At 39.5% G+C, this 16750-nt stretch overlaps 1 protein-coding gene across 6 annotated transcripts in view; it reads right to left on the bottom strand.

The window, feature by feature from the left end:
- LOC135471641 (microtubule-associated serine/threonine-protein kinase 2-like) overlaps positions 1-16750 on the bottom strand; it is a 124387-nt gene that overhangs the window by 59391 nt on the left and 48246 nt on the right. For 4 of the 6 annotated variants that reach the window (XM_064750945.1, XM_064750948.1, XM_064750946.1 and 1 more), the window contains one exon: positions 14602-14667. The exons of 1 other annotated variant lie outside the window; for it this stretch is intronic. In XM_064750945.1, coding sequence (XP_064607015.1) covers positions 14602-14667 — 66 coding nt within the window. Of the gene's footprint in view, positions 1-3408; positions 4592-14601; positions 14668-16750 lie in introns of those variants that run through there. One more of the 6 variants, XM_064750951.1, reaches the window with a different exon arrangement.

The raw sequence follows: 16750 nt of genomic DNA, 5'->3' as shown, positions 1-16750 counted from the left end.
ATGGGGGTCCCATTCTGTTGATACAACCTAAAGAGTGACCAACATTGTCAATCACGACTGTTAAATAGCGTAGAGCTGAGTTAACGGTCAACTGGGGCATTAGCCTTAGAGATCAACTGGACACACGTTGGCACATGGATTACCTATTTCCTTGGTTGGTATTACATGCAAACATTAAGGAGCACATTGTACCTTGCTTAATTTAGTATTAGGCATAACTATTCAGCAAATCATCAGTTTTACCTTATGTGTAATCATTCAAGATAAATGGACAAAATAAGGTGACATGTCATAAAATGTCACAGTTAAAAACAAGTACTAATGTATTATCAAAGATTAACTTCTGTTTAGAAAGTGTCATCTGTCAGTTCTATCTATCAAACTGACACCTTCTTTCTGATATACAAATTTGCTCAACATAAATATTAAAATATTTATGCCAGAAGACGAACAATATATGCACATGCTATTTATCATACAAAGCTTTTAAACACAATAATACCCCTCAACGTGCAAATTTTCATTTCTACTTGTGGCATGCATATGGATTTTGTGACGTACGGTAATGAACACACATACAGGGCATCAATAAGGGAACATCCCCTTCACATCACAGTGCTTCACCATGTTTACATGCATGCAAAACCTGAGCTAAATACATGCAGTACTTTTTAGAGATACCACCTTAACATTTACATTGATTCTAATACACAGGTTATGAATTTTATAATTTACAGTTATTAATATGCACACAGAGCATAAACATTGGAACATTCTCCTCTTGTTACTGTGATAACATTTACCTTAACATTGCTCTCATATTTATTTTAGATTTGATTTATATGACTGGGGTTTATGATGTACTCAAGAATATTTCACTGATATGACGACTTCCAGAATTATGGTCGGACAAAACTCATGACCATAAGCAGGCTGCTAACAGACCTTACCATGAAAGACCACGGAGGAAGCCTGCGTGATCCTGTTATTGGACAAACTGATGCTCGAGGTATGACATAAGTTATGCCAATTATTCCAATAGAATTAAACATATGCACGCAAATTAGACTGCCACACCCATCCCCACTCACTTCAAAATTTTTATATGGCTCTGCCGCTTCTAAAACTTTATAAATAAGTAAATAAATAAATAAAAGAGAAGGGAGTAAGCATGCATTTTCTTAGTCTGTTTTGAGTGCTAAAGCTTTGCGTCATGTTATTAAAGCTTATTAGCGAAACTACAAGATGTAAAGTGCTAATGAGTTGATAATCAGCAATGCTGCATAAACATCCAATCTTTACGTAACGGTTGATAACCCAGGTGGCACCCACAGTGTTGTGAAGATCTTATTTTCAGCGATTAGCACTCAATCCTGTGGCTTATAGTTACTCACATGCCCCCTGGTGTGTCTTCACATAGGTGGCGGCATTCAACATTCAATGAAACTGCACGTACTAGTCACATATATTGTCCTACTTCAGTAACATTTTTTGCTGGATATGATAAGTGACTTAATAAAATGAGAATCGGAATGAAATTATTACAAGGAACATTTTACTTAAATGTATTTACTTTAAATGATTTGTGCGATAATCTGGAGATTTTTCCAATGACAGAATAAACCTTAGTAACTGGTGTTGATTGCACAATTAGCCATTTGTACAAACACATACATGAAAATCCGACTAATATTCACATTAATTTTTCAGTGGTACAGATTAAAAATTTTGATCACTTCATCAATGTTATCTTGCGACAAACTGTCTGAAAATTTCAGCTTACAGTACTTATTGAAAACAATTGTTTCCAACACTTGTGTTCCGAACTTTGACTGAAGTCAGAAATGGCTCTGTGGAATCAATCTCAGAGTGTACCTTGAGTGTTTATTTATTATATTGGCACTTTACGCTGTACCCAAGAATATTTTATTTATACGACGACGGCCGCCATTATGATGGAAGGAAACCAGACAGAGCCCCGGGGAAACCCATCATCTGCAGGTTGCTGGAAGACCTTCTCATGCACGGCCAGAGAGGTCCTTGATATAAGGCATCGGGGTCTTTGCAGCAGGTGCTTCTAACAACCTAGGGTAGCATGTTATTAGGGAACCAGGTGTGTGAGTATAGGTTATGACCATAGGTCTGGGGATTCTACTGTAACACTATACACAACAGGAACATTTAATTACTGGAGGCCTCAAATCTCAAAATGTTCCTCAGCTCATTTCTCCCAAAATATTAACAGTCATATTGATAAACACTGGGGAACTTCTGAATACAACCCACAAACATGTGAAATATGTAGGGTTTAAAACACACAGGTAATTCTAGTGTAATTCTTCAACATTCTCGCATGTTTGCAAACTGTTTACAATACTCAAACATATATTCTGAGGGTATAATTATGTGTAGATCGACAAAATATTCATTTTTCATGAAACTCTGAAACTCGCCAACACAATCAATGTAGTTTTGTCTCGGAAATCAAAACTGAAAAGTGCATAAAACGCACTGAAAAGGTGTGAGGAGAAAACATAAATATTACAAAATAAAAAAAGTGTGAAAAGTTCATTGTAAATGTGTTCTTTGATATTTTTTTTTCAATTTTTCTTTACAGACACTTGAAAAGAATTTTTGTATTTTGGGTATTTGGGACCACCTCTTGATGCATACTGTCTTTGTGTAATAACATTACAGATGAGGATGTAATTAATATATTTGTTAATATTTATATTCATGTGCACTACTGACACAATTTTGTCTTTTCACCTAACAAATGTCTTCAACCTGGATTTTGATTATATTTGTAGTTTTAGTATGCATGTATTCATAAATATGTATCATAATTCAGATTAAATGCATACGTTTGGATATAATATATTATATGTAATTTACATTCAAATAAAGTTATTAGACGTGCAACACATCCTATTTATAGCATCATCATACAAAGATGATATATACCAAGACGCACTCTATTTCATCTGATTTTGGCATCATTTTAATGTTTTTTCTCCTTTAATTGGCTATCATCAGCATTTATTATACCATCACTAGGAATTGCAACAGATTCTAAAATACTGTCACAATAAAGCTTGGTTTAACACTTCTTGTGTATTATGCAAGACCGTTTACAAGTAGAGATAGATGTCTGCCTGATCTTAAATGAGTAATTTTAGGTTTGCTTGCAAGACAGGATGATATCCTACTGGAAAACTGCACAAAGTATTATTTTGTGACGTTTACTGGACTTTTAAAACATTTTACACTTTTGGGACAAATTTACCGTAATCAGGTGAATACAATGCAATATCTGTACAGTCTATTGGTACCTTATTACATGTATTCATAACTTTCACCACTACAGCACTGTATGCTCTTATCTTACACACAGGTGTGTGGCCTTACCTTTGTAAGAAATCGCGTGGCCAGGTATGACCTAGCAGGTAGCCCAATCCCGCTATCACTGGCACTGCGACACACCGTCTTGTGACGGTCAGCTCTGTCCAGCATGGGAGGTTTCAGAAAGTCACAACTTGAGCCCACATAGAGGCGCTCCTCGTGACACTTTAGGTGCTCCTCGTGACACTTTCTTAGGTCCGTGTGTGAGCGGCTCTCAGTTAGCCCCCGTGAAGGGTGGGGCACGGCTAGTGTGATGCCATGGCCAGGGGACAGCTGGGCCCTCAGGGCCTTATCTTCCATGCCCCGCTGCTCAGCTGTTTCTGTGGGTAACTGGTCACACAGAGAAACGTTCACAGTCAGCCCATACCTGTTTCCATGCAACATTTCCGCTGGGTTGTAAAGGGTCTACCTGTTCAGGTATGACCACTGCCCACCATGATCACTGACCGGGTGTGGACCGTGTGCTAGTGCTGTGCAGATTTTAGTGCCTCCCACAAACACAATCAAAATCTAGGAAGTAATCAATAAGCCACATGTATCATCATACCAGGTGAAAAGATAAGTGACAGGCTCTACCTGATCGCTGGACAGCAGATCAATGCTGACCACTGGTCACTTGCTTCTAACCATCCAGCTCGTCTGTATTACAGAAAGACATGGTCAGTCTGACAGCTTTTATAGGGCTCCAATACGTCAGTTCCTGAAAGACGAGTAATCTAAATCTTCTCCGAACAATAATCACATGGCTCAGACAAAGTGCCTTCCTGTCATTTCGTCACATAAAACAAAACTGCACTCGTTTACAATTGGAGAACAACCTGTCTGTCTACGAAACAGACACCTGCTATAGAGGCATCCTGTTTTTTCCATGTATTGATTGGCAGCCACGTAGCGATCGGTTGATGTCGCTAGAGGTTTGGGTACCTGGTGGACGAGAGACCTAACGGGATTCCCAACCACATTGTTGGGTTGGACCTACCAGTAGAGATTCCCCTGGGCGAAATTCCATTTCAGTTTCAATCTTAGGCCCATTAGGGTCACCATGGTGTACAATCCAGCCAGGGAAAAACAGAAGACGCAAACAGCTAAGGTCGGTAATAATGCGACTCTTCTCCAATAGTGGCGTGGAACTCTGAGCACTGTTCATTGGAGTTGTATTACATAGAAGCGACACACCCAATAGCATTGGCATCTCGGCAAGTTGCTGGCTGGCTGGATGGCTGGCTGACTGACTGCTGCTGTGTTATTGAACCAAGCGAGCAGGCTGCAGACACACACCACAGGGTACATGGTCAACAAGGAAAAATGTGGGCAACTCACATCGAATCAAAACCCTGGTAACACCGACAGCCTAAACTGACACAACACACAACTGTAACCGTACTCCATGAGCGTCACAACACAGTACAAACTTGGATCCACCAACCACCGTTTCTCACTCTTAAGAACAGGAAAGAAAAAGCACAACAGTAGGCACTGGGTAAATGTCAATATCACGCCTCCACACAGTACATGCCCTGCTTGGTCTTCCAGCTAGCTCACATCTTACTAACATATGTTGGAATCAGGCAGTAGAGGGCTCACTTCCATGTGGGTGCTAGCTAGCTAGCTTTTCCTAGTGAAGTTTGTATCATCTCAGAGGTTATCACACCTGAGAAGCTGCTTTTAAGGTAAAGACCACAATCGCAACTCAACCTCCTCAGGATATATAAAAGCATCAGGTAAGCTTAGGTTGCAGTTAATAGACCTAGGCTGTCACTGATTGCTTAACCACTGACCTGAGCTTACCGCAGATTAACACACAGGAAGTCCACTTTGATCGCCTGGGCTTAGTTCTAGTAATGAAGGAAATCCGAAACAGGATCTATCAGTATGCATTCTGTTTAGAGCATCCATGTATGCTCATCCAGGTAGGCTATACTTGTAAGCCAGGTAAGTGGATTCACTGCTGCAAATGTAGAGCTTGTTCATCCAGGTAATACCTGGTGGGAGAAGTGCGTAGCCTAATGTACGAGGAGTAGGGCTTTATACAGGAATGCCTCCAGGAACAAAGCACAACCAGTGAGACCAGCCTGCTGTCCAAGATTACCCCGGTAATCAGAGAGACTCAAAAAAATTGCTAATGTCTACTCACAGCACAGGTATCCAATAGTTACTTTCCAGATGATGGACAATAAAACCACAGTATAAGAAATCCACTGTACTAACTGGAACTGATACCAATTTGTCCCTATATTAATTCATTCTCACATCCACTTGCCCCTATATTAATTCATTCTGATATTAAATCAGACTTACCACAAAAGCAATTCTGCATTTTTTAAAAAATGATCACGAACAATGAATAAAGAGGTTTGGTTAATGTGGAAGTGAGATTATCTGATTCCAGATTTACTTTTAATAATACATCCAGCTGTGACTGCCCGTTAGGTCATTTTCATCTGGTTTTACAGTGAACTGGTTGCTTTCAAAGAACTAAGAACCTTATGAAAATAATCTTGTACAGCCAGGGGACTAGGCAGATTTATTAACTAAAGCTTAAACCATGTCAAAAACAACATAGATGAATAAAGTCAGTGTGATTAATAGCTTACCTGTATCAGAGTACTAAGATTATGTCATGTAATGAACATATTATTCCACTAGTGTAACAAATGACCTGATTATGTTACACTATTAATACCACCCAAAGCAGTTCAGCAATTTCAACAATTTGCTTAGAAGTACAAATCTCTAATAATTCTCTCAGCTTTTGATGCCACAGCACAGCTGCAATACAGAACAAAACAATGTGAATACAAGGCCAAGGTTAAACTGGGGAGGAAAACGGATGGGCCACTGCCTGAGAATTTCTTCCTTTCCTAAATGTAAATCCTTCCACTGATTTCTGCAAAAACGCGGGACTCCGCTTCTTTCTCAGTAGGATTGTAGGAACTGCCTACGTTTTAATTAGCCATACATTTAGCTCTGACCGTAGAGTAATACAAGTCTCATCATAGCTGTTTGAAGTGAACGGACTGTTGTGCTTTACAATTCACCCCAGAAAAGGATTGCTGCAATGTCAGGTTTCAGCAGTGTACCTTTATCTTGTACAAACTGGGATAATATAAGCCAGCCTTAACAAGCTGTGAAATGAAATGACTTTGTCTGGCACACATAGCTGCAGTGCTGGGTCAAGATAGGTTTGAAACCTTTAACAAGACAATCCATTAGTCCCAGGTGGGCCAACCGTTAAGAGCAAACAAAAAGCTTATCCAGGCAGTAACTTTCGATAATTGTGCACAACTTTTTCTTGAAACAAAAACTCCTGGATTAAAAGCCCTCGTAATTCAATCCAACTGAATCTCCACAGCTTGAAACACTGTGCCGCAGAGAGAGCTAAAAGATGCTTTTAATATGAGAAAGTACTGACGTCAAGCCAGTCCTTGGTGGCGATAAAATGCTGAAGTGCAATAAGCAAGGTAACACATGTCCGGGTCATGACTTTGTGATGTTACACTCTCTGGAAGAATGACAGGGAAATGTCTTTCCACCAGTTTTTATGTGGAAACTATGAGCATGATGTTAACACAAACAGCAGGCAATCCCCTTCAAGGCACAAAAGTAGCATCTGACAGTGTGACTTCAGAGGAAGAATGGCCATGCCCTGCACAGGTAGCCTGTCGTGAAGCATTTGTGACACACCACTATCACGCCTCTACGTATTTCCATCAAAATTTCAGCTTTTTTGCAGGAACCACTTCTCCGCCATATTATACGGGGAAAATGTAGCACACTTGTAACAATGTGCTTTAACTGTAAGAATGCTATCAAAATGTTTGTTCAGGTCTCGACACCAAGAAGTTAAACATTTGATGTTAAAATTGGCAAAATATTTGTTGCCAAGTAAGAAGGTGCTTTTGAGGTTGCAGAACAATCGCTGCATAGGAAATATCCTGTGTAAAAAAAAAAAAAAACCAAACAAAACTAATAGAGAACAGCTAAAACTGGGATGTGAAATCCTTACAAAAACTTCATAATCCAATGGAGTGAACACAAACAGGTCAGTACTTCTGTTGGCTCAAAGCATCCCATCTGTATACTGAGGGCAGAGAAATTGATGTCATGAAGTGTTCATTCCAACAACACAGGAAAACAGCCGGAAAAGTATTTCTGACACGGACATGCTATTCTGTCGCTACTTGCAATCCTGGGCAAAGGTAGCTGAGATGAGCAGCAGCAGTTCATGAGGTTCTTTTTCTTCCAGCTGAAATGAAACGTCTCCATGAAAGAGGATGGCAGTGGACGCTGCTCCAGTGTAATGATTAACCTTTACCGGGCGAGCCATGTTTTAAAACCCCACATGCTGTGGTTAACATTAGGCACGGCCATTCATTTCCATGGAAACTTCTGCGTAATCCTTCCCATCTCTGAACATTTGGAGTACTGGAATGGGATGTACGGTGAGAAACATCTTCAAATTACCACCATATATCCGGTCTTCCTGTAATTATGCTTACTGGATTTAACTGTTCTTGTACAGTTTCACCTCTGTGGTTTCCCCATACACTATGCAGCATTTACAATGTCCTTTTTTATGGTATGCACAGGGCTGTTGGCAAACAAGGGTAACTCCAGCTTTCCTGCATGTACATGTATGATTTAACATTAGCAATGTAGGAGCAGAGATCTCTGGTAAAACTCCAAACTCCAACCACAGCAAGCTTTATGAAAACACAAACATTTCGTGTTGAGCCAAGACAAACAGGGTCTTTGAAATAGATTATCATCAGGGATTTAAACAGCCTGCGAGCAGGGGAAAACCCTGGGAATACAGATCAGCCAATAAGCCACTTCTTATCCAAATTGCTGGCCGGGCTTCACATAAAAGGCCCGGAGTGGCTTACTGCCTACAGATTAGTTGTCTGGTTAAATCCATTACTGTCTGACTCTGTCAAGCCAATGCACACATGTTCGGCTGGCCAGCATTAAACAGAAACACCACCGACCCTTGGGCGTTCATTAACGAGTCAAGTGTTATCCACATATAGGCTGAACATTTCGTCACCTCTCTCAATAAGGGTGAAATGGAAACATTTGTCACCCTCCTAAAACCTCACACACTCTTTTGTCACCTTGGTGAAAGTTCCACTTCACCGGAGTCATAAACACTGGGCTTTACAGGATATAGTTTGAACAGTTTGGCCACGGTGGTGGACTCATAGTCAAAGGTTGATACTGCAAGTCTTGGTGATTTCTTGAGTGTGGTGGGTCTCCTTTCTGACAAGGAAGGGATGGCCTGGTGCTAAAGTTCTCTGGTGACTCTATTAACAGGAACTGACATCTCAGATAAACACAGGTCAACCAATTTTACCCACACTTTCACCAGAATTCTGGGATAAAGGCTGGAAATTAGGTTGTAAAGGGTTTATCCTGTCTTTGGACACCTCACTTTCTGTCCAATAAACGCCCAGGCTGATAAATGGGCACTGATGTCTGTAAATCTTCTTCAGATTGGCTTCACGGCTGTCAACTGGGCTGTACAGGGCTGGACCAATGCCAACATTTGGCCAGCTGACTTGGGAGTCTGTCTTGATCGGTAATCACAGTCAGCTAGCTGTTAACAGTGGCCAGGTTTGCTGAGCAGGGGGATGGGGATGTGGAAGAACTGGGGGACATGAAGAATAAACAGATCCAGAGAACACAAACGATCGCTTGAACTGCCGCAAGACATGAGATCATACCGTATCAGGAAGCCAGAGTAGACCCCAGATTATGTAAGGCCGTGAGGGCTCAGATCAGACAAATTCCTACATTCAGGTACAGGTGGGGAGGGTGGCCCCAAGGTTTTAGCATTGCCACGTCAGGTGCAAGTCGGTTTACAGTGGCAACAGACAGCATTTTTGTGAAGACAGATTGTTTGTTTTCCGGCTCAAAACCATTATTACCCCAGAGCCCAAGAGGAGGCAGTCATAAATCCACGGAGAAAATTAATCCTATGAATGCCGGGACCTGTTCCGACAATCAATAAAAGTCAGTAATTCTCACTGGAGAGGCCTACATCCACACTGGAGGGTCGGGCTGGCTGCTTGGTCACGGAATCGGTTACAGCAACATGCCCCACAGAATCTCAACCAGGAGGAAAACAGTTCGTTCCTCACCCAGCCGTCAGAGAGCTTGGCAAACTTCCCACCAGAGCATATAAACAATCATCTCACTCTTGTTGTAATCTTAGATCTCATAAACATTAACTGGTCGCTGCAAATTGTCCATACACAGATCCCTCTCTTATTTCTGTACAACTCTCTCACAGACCCATTGTTTTAACCCCTACATGTAAACAGCACCAGGGCGTGCATAATCGATTTGCTACCTGGTCTAACATTACTTTTCTGTTCTTTATGGAGACTGAGATTCATACAGCTTGGCTTTGGAAAAGCAAGGTTATTTGAAATCAAGAACTTATTCAAATAAAATCTGTCATACATGTAGCATTTATCCTACGAACACCCAACACTTGTTGGAAGCAACTTTTGCACAAAAACAAGCCATTACCAGATAGAACTGTTTCTGATTATTTCAGAGTTAAAGCTCCACAAGATAAACTAGTTGGTTGGTGAGGCAGACTTACAGCTCTACTTCTAACATCTAACAGCTTGTAGATCAGAAGAGCTTATACATGTATTAAGGTTTATAGAAACATTATAACATACAGCCGGTCCAACACATTAAACATTTTAAGAGTTTACTGTATAGTACTTAATTAATCTTACACTTTGGATTGAAACACTGGAAACTTATAAACTAATTTGTTCACTGTCTATCCATCCCCTCAAGTTCAAACAGAATACAGGTGTGTCCCATTTATACACTTACTTGTCTCAGGTCAACAAAATTAAGCAATAAAACAGTCTGTTCATCCACTTTCAAATATTCCAGTCTCTGCATGTATCATACAAGACTATTGACATGAGCAGGTGTCCAACTCAATACCACCATATACAAGCCTACCCTAAAACCTGATATAGAGTCTGCTCGTTCCAACTTGTACTGGTATATATATATATATAAATGCACATCTGTTGCTTTTCAGAATCTAGAACTCACTGGGAACCAAATCTACGTTTAATACGCAGTTATACACCACCTGTGTGTACATATGCAAGACTTGAAGTGTGCCCATACTACTTGCTTCCCTCACTGCCCCACTCCCTTTAACATACCTGAACTGCCAAATTATGCATGAGCACCCCGACCAATGCCTACACACAACTGGTACTGAGGAATAAGAACTGCAGTCTAGTCAAGCCTCATCACGTCCAGTATTTCATTACAACTCCCAGTATTCCATCACAACAACCAGCACCTCATCACAACTCCCAGCACACATCACCCTGGGTGATAAACGAATGTTTCTATCTGCATCCTCAATGGTAAATCATGATGAGGGGTTTGAAAGTCGTAAGGCCTGGAACAAACTGGGCATTCATCGTGAATTCTGGCCTGGGACAAACTGGGAATTCAACGTGAATTCTGATGAGGAGAAAGGCTGAGTAACTATATATATTCCTGGACCAAAAACCACAAGGCCTTTCTCCCACTAAACAGTAGCATTAATGTTACATAGTAAACAATATCTGTGTTTAGCGGTGGGAGAGAGTGGGAATACAGCACGAGGGCTATGTTTTAGTTCTGAATCTTCATGTATGGCGACATGGCCAAGATATGCTTGGCTGGACAATTGAGATGCCAATTGCGAATTTAGAAAAGTACACCTGCCGTACTTTCTCGTGAGAGAAATTGTGGTTTTCTGAACACGGTGATGTCACAACCAGTGTTTAAAGACTGAGACAAACAGGGAATTTACCGTGAATTGGGGGTCATTTCTTCAATGATCATTAACCGGGTGAAGCCGCCCTCACTTGTGATATGAACTTGTCAAATTTGAACGATGCAATGCAAAACTAGATAATTTTAGGCTATGTCATACAACTTGCACAATTCAACAAATCCAATAGTATCCAGCATCTTCATAAATATTGACGTTTCCAAGTCAGTCACACATAGTTCATAAACAACAAATGTTGTCTTCTATTTTGTTTACCTGGACATGCGTACATGTTTCACAGTATCTTGCATCAATGACCACCACAGGGATGCATTTGAAGTATTGCTAACGTTGCCTGACACTATCATCCTTACATTCTAGTGCCACACAAAAGACTTCTAGAGTAGATATTATTGTTTTAATTATTTATTAATATCCATATTAGAGGCTTGCATGTATATGTTCAAACAAGATCTAACAAGTTATTCCTCTTCTCCATCAAAATGACAAATTAAAAAGAAAAAAAATAAATTCACCTAGCACAAAATCTACCACCTAAAGGACTTCTGTTAAGTCTCTGTTAAGTAGCTATGTTACAGTGACATGATCATTGCCCCTTATAAAGAAACCACTTAGCATGTTTCCCTAAGGCACTTTCCGCCCTAAGACAAATTAAAGTCTTAACTCTAGACACAAATGAAGGCCTGATGCTTCTGCCAGCTTTCAGAGAGGAGGGATACAGAAGACGCTACATTACGCTCGTTAGAGGCAATACCAGTGTGTAGTATGGAATATCATACAGGGTCGCAGCGTAATTCTGCCTACTACCAATTCTAGACACGCTTCAGTTAGCTCTCAGCGAGGAGAATTTCATACGACATGACACTACAATGATCACAGAGGCACACACCAGCGTACCAGTTGTACAGCTCGTAGCAATGCCACTGCCATAATATAATTGCTAGCAAAACGCTGACAAGACGCCAAGCACAGTTAAATAACAGACCTCCAGCGCTACCAGAGGCAGGTCACTGAATAGCACTCGAGTTAATGGAACCACAACATATGGAGTGACTAGCCAGTGACCGTCAGCTTTCTATACCCCGTTTATTTCATATTAATTCCCCAGCCATTTCTAGGACATACATCTATATTAAATTAGTACACTTGGGGTCTTCTGCTGTCACATAGTACTAAAGATTCTGGCACTGGTCTACTGGAACACTATGTAACTGTATTTGGTCTTTCAACATGTATGTGGTGGAAATAAAATAAGGAACAAGTATGTTTAGGCAATGGTATTACATTACGAGAGTTAAGTGACTGCTGATGTAGCTTTGTTTACACTGTCATGCTATTCTATACTATCTAACATAGGAGTGTTGTCAATTTCAGAGGTTGTCAGAAGGTTCAAAAATATTTTGGAGAATTAAAAACCATCCACTTTTATAATGTCATGGACAATTAACTATACTGCTATTTCTTCATTTTATTATATATTTATATTCTATTTGTATCATATTCTATTTGTCTGTACTTAACCCTGAAAGTGTTAATTATGGACAAATGTCAGTATTTCTTAACTGATACATCGTATTATTGACACCAAAACATACTGAGCAAACCAATTAGAGGTTCTCTGCCACCTATAATGGTGCATCACTTTTTTAATAATTAAATTTTATAATTTTCAGCACATGCAAACCTAATTACTACATCATAAATAACATTTCTGAGTAAGGTGGAAAACACCTCTCAAAGAAAACAATTAAAAAATAAAAGTAAATAAATATAACTCTTCATTTCAATAACTATATATACTGTGTTTCTGAAACTACGTTTCATTCTTAAATTGGGTTTCCTCCCACCATAATGCTGGTTGCCGTCGTATAAGTGAAATATTCTTGAGACTACATAAAACACAAATCAAATAAATAAAAAGATAAATAAATAAATCACTCTTTAACTTTTTAGTTTTAAAAATGATTAATCTATAGCATTGCTTTAATCCATGTAGAGTGATATGTATACAACCTCACAAGTACACATTAAAGTAAATGTACATAATTAACACAGAAATTTAACATTCATTTCCCAATGTAATCATTTCAGTTCAAGTTGCTAAGTCTTTAAATACACTACCTGTATAAAAACCCTTATTAAGGACATAAAAACTTTAATGTTGTTTGGGGAATTGTTAATTCTCATCAAGATTAGTATGTCAAAAAATACATGTATACATATCTGTGCAATACTGGTCTTAACACAGACCCAACACCTCAAACACCAATAATACAGCTGATCACGTTTAGTCATTCAAGGGCCACAACTCCATCAACCAAAAGGCAAAGGGGAGAGCACTGATGGATTGCCATGTCCTATATGGAGTTTTCTCTTGAAATAGAGGGCACTCAATAAATTCTAAATACATACAAGACAATGAGCATAAGCTAAAAATAAAATATATGTCAACACGATGGGTCCTGAAAGCTGTGGTTATTACATATATGTATGAGGAGAAATAAAGTTGTGCAAAACGTTATCACACTATTTTTCATTTGCAATGAAAGCTAAGCAAGAGCTCACACATGACTGAAGGGTGCTACAGTCTTGAAACTGTCAGTCCTCACCACTTTTACCAATTTCAATATAAGAACAAATATTGATCTAATACGAAACTCGATAATATAAAATAAAACATTTTACTATGACATCAGCAGAGTGAGGATATGCGGTAATTTTCTGCATTGTTACACAATATCAAATTGAAGCAATTGTTAATTGTTAGGCATGCTACATGTAGGAACTGAAAAACCACTATAGACAATATTGCCATGGGTGAAATACTAGCAGTTAATACGGATAGCATTACAAGAATCAACACAACACTTCTGAACAAACTTCATATCCCGGATATCTATACCTAGTGGGAATATTCCCCCTTCCCATTGCCCCCCCCCCCTTCGTCTCTCTACCCTAAGTTTTGAAACTCCCAAAAATTGAAAACAATTTTTGCTTTAGCATTCCACACCTTTAAATCTATGGAGAGATAATCAACATGCAAATGCATGTGGAACACAACTAACCTATAAAGTGTATTCTCTTATGTTTTCAGTAATATCTCACAGCTTCTGTATAGTTGTGCTTGTAAAGCAAACACAGCCTAACAGAAGACAATGATGTGTTTTTACACAGCTTTAAACTGGCTTGCTGACACAGGAAATGTTCCCCCACTGTACGCTAAATTACTCCCCTTAATTTTAAAGGTGTGTTAAGTACTACAACTACAGCCTGGCCAGTTTTATGACACAACACAAAGCACACAGGGCTACGCTACACTACACTACACAACACAACAGGTAAGCAGAGAGATTGACATGGACAACTTGTACCTGGTGGTCTAGCTGGGTATGGGGCAGGTGAGGCGGGTGTCGACCCAGAACACCCACACACTTTGGCTACAACAAAAATAACATTCATCACAGGACAGTGTCAAACATCCATAACCAGGAGGTTGATCAAAAAGGGTGGATGGGAGAAAGGAAAAATGGAGGGAGGGTGACTGGTACAGAAATGGATTGGAAAAAGACACAGGAACCTTTGTACAGACAATCTCCTTTCCAAATGAAATGATCAGATACAGAGTCAATTCTAATTGGCTCACAATGAAGACAGGGCATCCTGGGTTAAAGTGTATAACCTTGGTTATACCCACAGTGCCCATAAAATAAATCCACTGTAGTTAAAATCCAGTGTGTCCTTGGCCTGCCCATATCACAAAGCAGCCAACCAGCAACAATTCTATATCTTTTAAAAGGATGGGCAAATTCTGTCTTGTAACCTGTTGTCAGGACCTACAAGCTTGTTTTCTTATCTAACAGAATATTTCTTTTACAAACACTGAGTAACAGGTACAATGTGTAAACATACTCTTTCAAAAGAAGCAAACCAGACTTTAACCTGCAGTATGTCCACATACATTCTCTTTTACAATCAACATTCGCACATTCATGCACTGTGTAACTAATACCCCGTTCACGTGGCCAAAATTTAAACCCGATCAAATCTGAACTAGTTAAAATCGAAGCCAGTTGTAAAAATGCATGTGTTCACACAACCATGTGGCTAAGCCAGTTTTAAGCTAGTTCAGGGATTTGACCATTCACACGGTCACATTTAAGCCTGTTTAGTAATTACGATGTCACCCTAACTTCCACAAACCAGGGGCATTTAATTCAGTTACCATTCACACGGCACAGACAAACCCGCTCAAACCCCGAAACTGGCTTAAAGCCACATCGCTAGCTGGGGCAAATAAACCGGATCAAATGCCCCCACTTTGTGTTTACACGGGCTCAAAGTCACTCTCGCAGGTTAAACCAGCTTAAAGGAGAAGAAAATTTAAACATCAAACAAGTACCATTGAAAAGAGTATGCATTTCCTTGCAGGTGCATGCCATAAAAACAGTCTAATGTGTACTTCAAGTTAATAAATTATAAATAAAGTCAGCACCAAAATCATCTGTGGGTGACTCCGTTTTGCTTAAGAACTAGTCCTGAAGTTTTTTGTGTTGGGAAAAGAATTGCCGTTGGAAACCACCGAAGTGCAGTTCATACATTTCCGGTAGAACTCTTTTTCCCAAAAGGTAGTGAACAGTACATTTCGTTTTCTGCTTCACGATCTGGTGACCAGAATGTTGGACGTGGGTTCCGAGTTTACACGAACACGTTGGCAGTTTTAACGACTCTGAGATTGAGAGGCAACACACACCTAGCATAAATTACAGGGTGTTAAAGATGGAGGACGCGATGAACTCAGCGATTTACGCCAGCTTTGCCGTTTTCAGACTTTACGTGTATGGCGAGGAAAAACTGCAAAATTATGCAGCAAGCACCACCAGATAGAAAAAAATGCTCTTTTCAGCATATAGTGTCATTGTTTTAAGTTTTCTTCTCCTTTAACTTTGCCAGCAAGGAATGGTATATAAGGCTGACATAACACTACATGTACATGTAAATGTATAGGGTCAGACAAATACTTACTGTGTACTAGCCATTATCAATGCTGATTAAGTGTCAAAAACTTGTTTTGAAAAAGCTGTGTATTATGCATTCCTTCAGACCTTTGATTCTTTTGGAAATGACATTGTCTATGTCAAAACTAAATTGACAGTGACAAAAAATGTATTGCCAAAGTTTTGTAGTTTCGTTCCAAGATAACAACCATGTCATCAACAAATAATGCAGTTTTTCTGATATCTCAGAGACAGTGAACACTACGTAGCGTGAACATAATGTAGAAGTACACGTAGTTCCAATTATGTCCAGTGAGATTCCAAGTTTAGTAGAGTTGTAATGTTGTGCACCTTTATACATGCACATGTATAAAGGCTTGAACAACACATTCTTATCCTGGAATGCATTCCAAAATGGTATTTTCAATTTAAGCACAACTTAATAATGTCAATTTCTTTAATAGCTTCTAGTCATTTATATTTTGAGTGGTATTTATCAGAATACATGTATAACATGAAAGTATGT

The sequence above is a fragment of the Liolophura sinensis genome, chromosome 7 (assembly GCF_032854445.1).
Source record: "Liolophura sinensis isolate JHLJ2023 chromosome 7, CUHK_Ljap_v2, whole genome shotgun sequence".
Lineage (NCBI taxonomy): Eukaryota > Metazoa > Mollusca > Polyplacophora > Chitonida > Chitonidae > Liolophura > Liolophura sinensis.
Note: the sequence above shows the minus strand (reverse complement) of the source record. Positions and strands in the feature narration are given on the sequence as shown.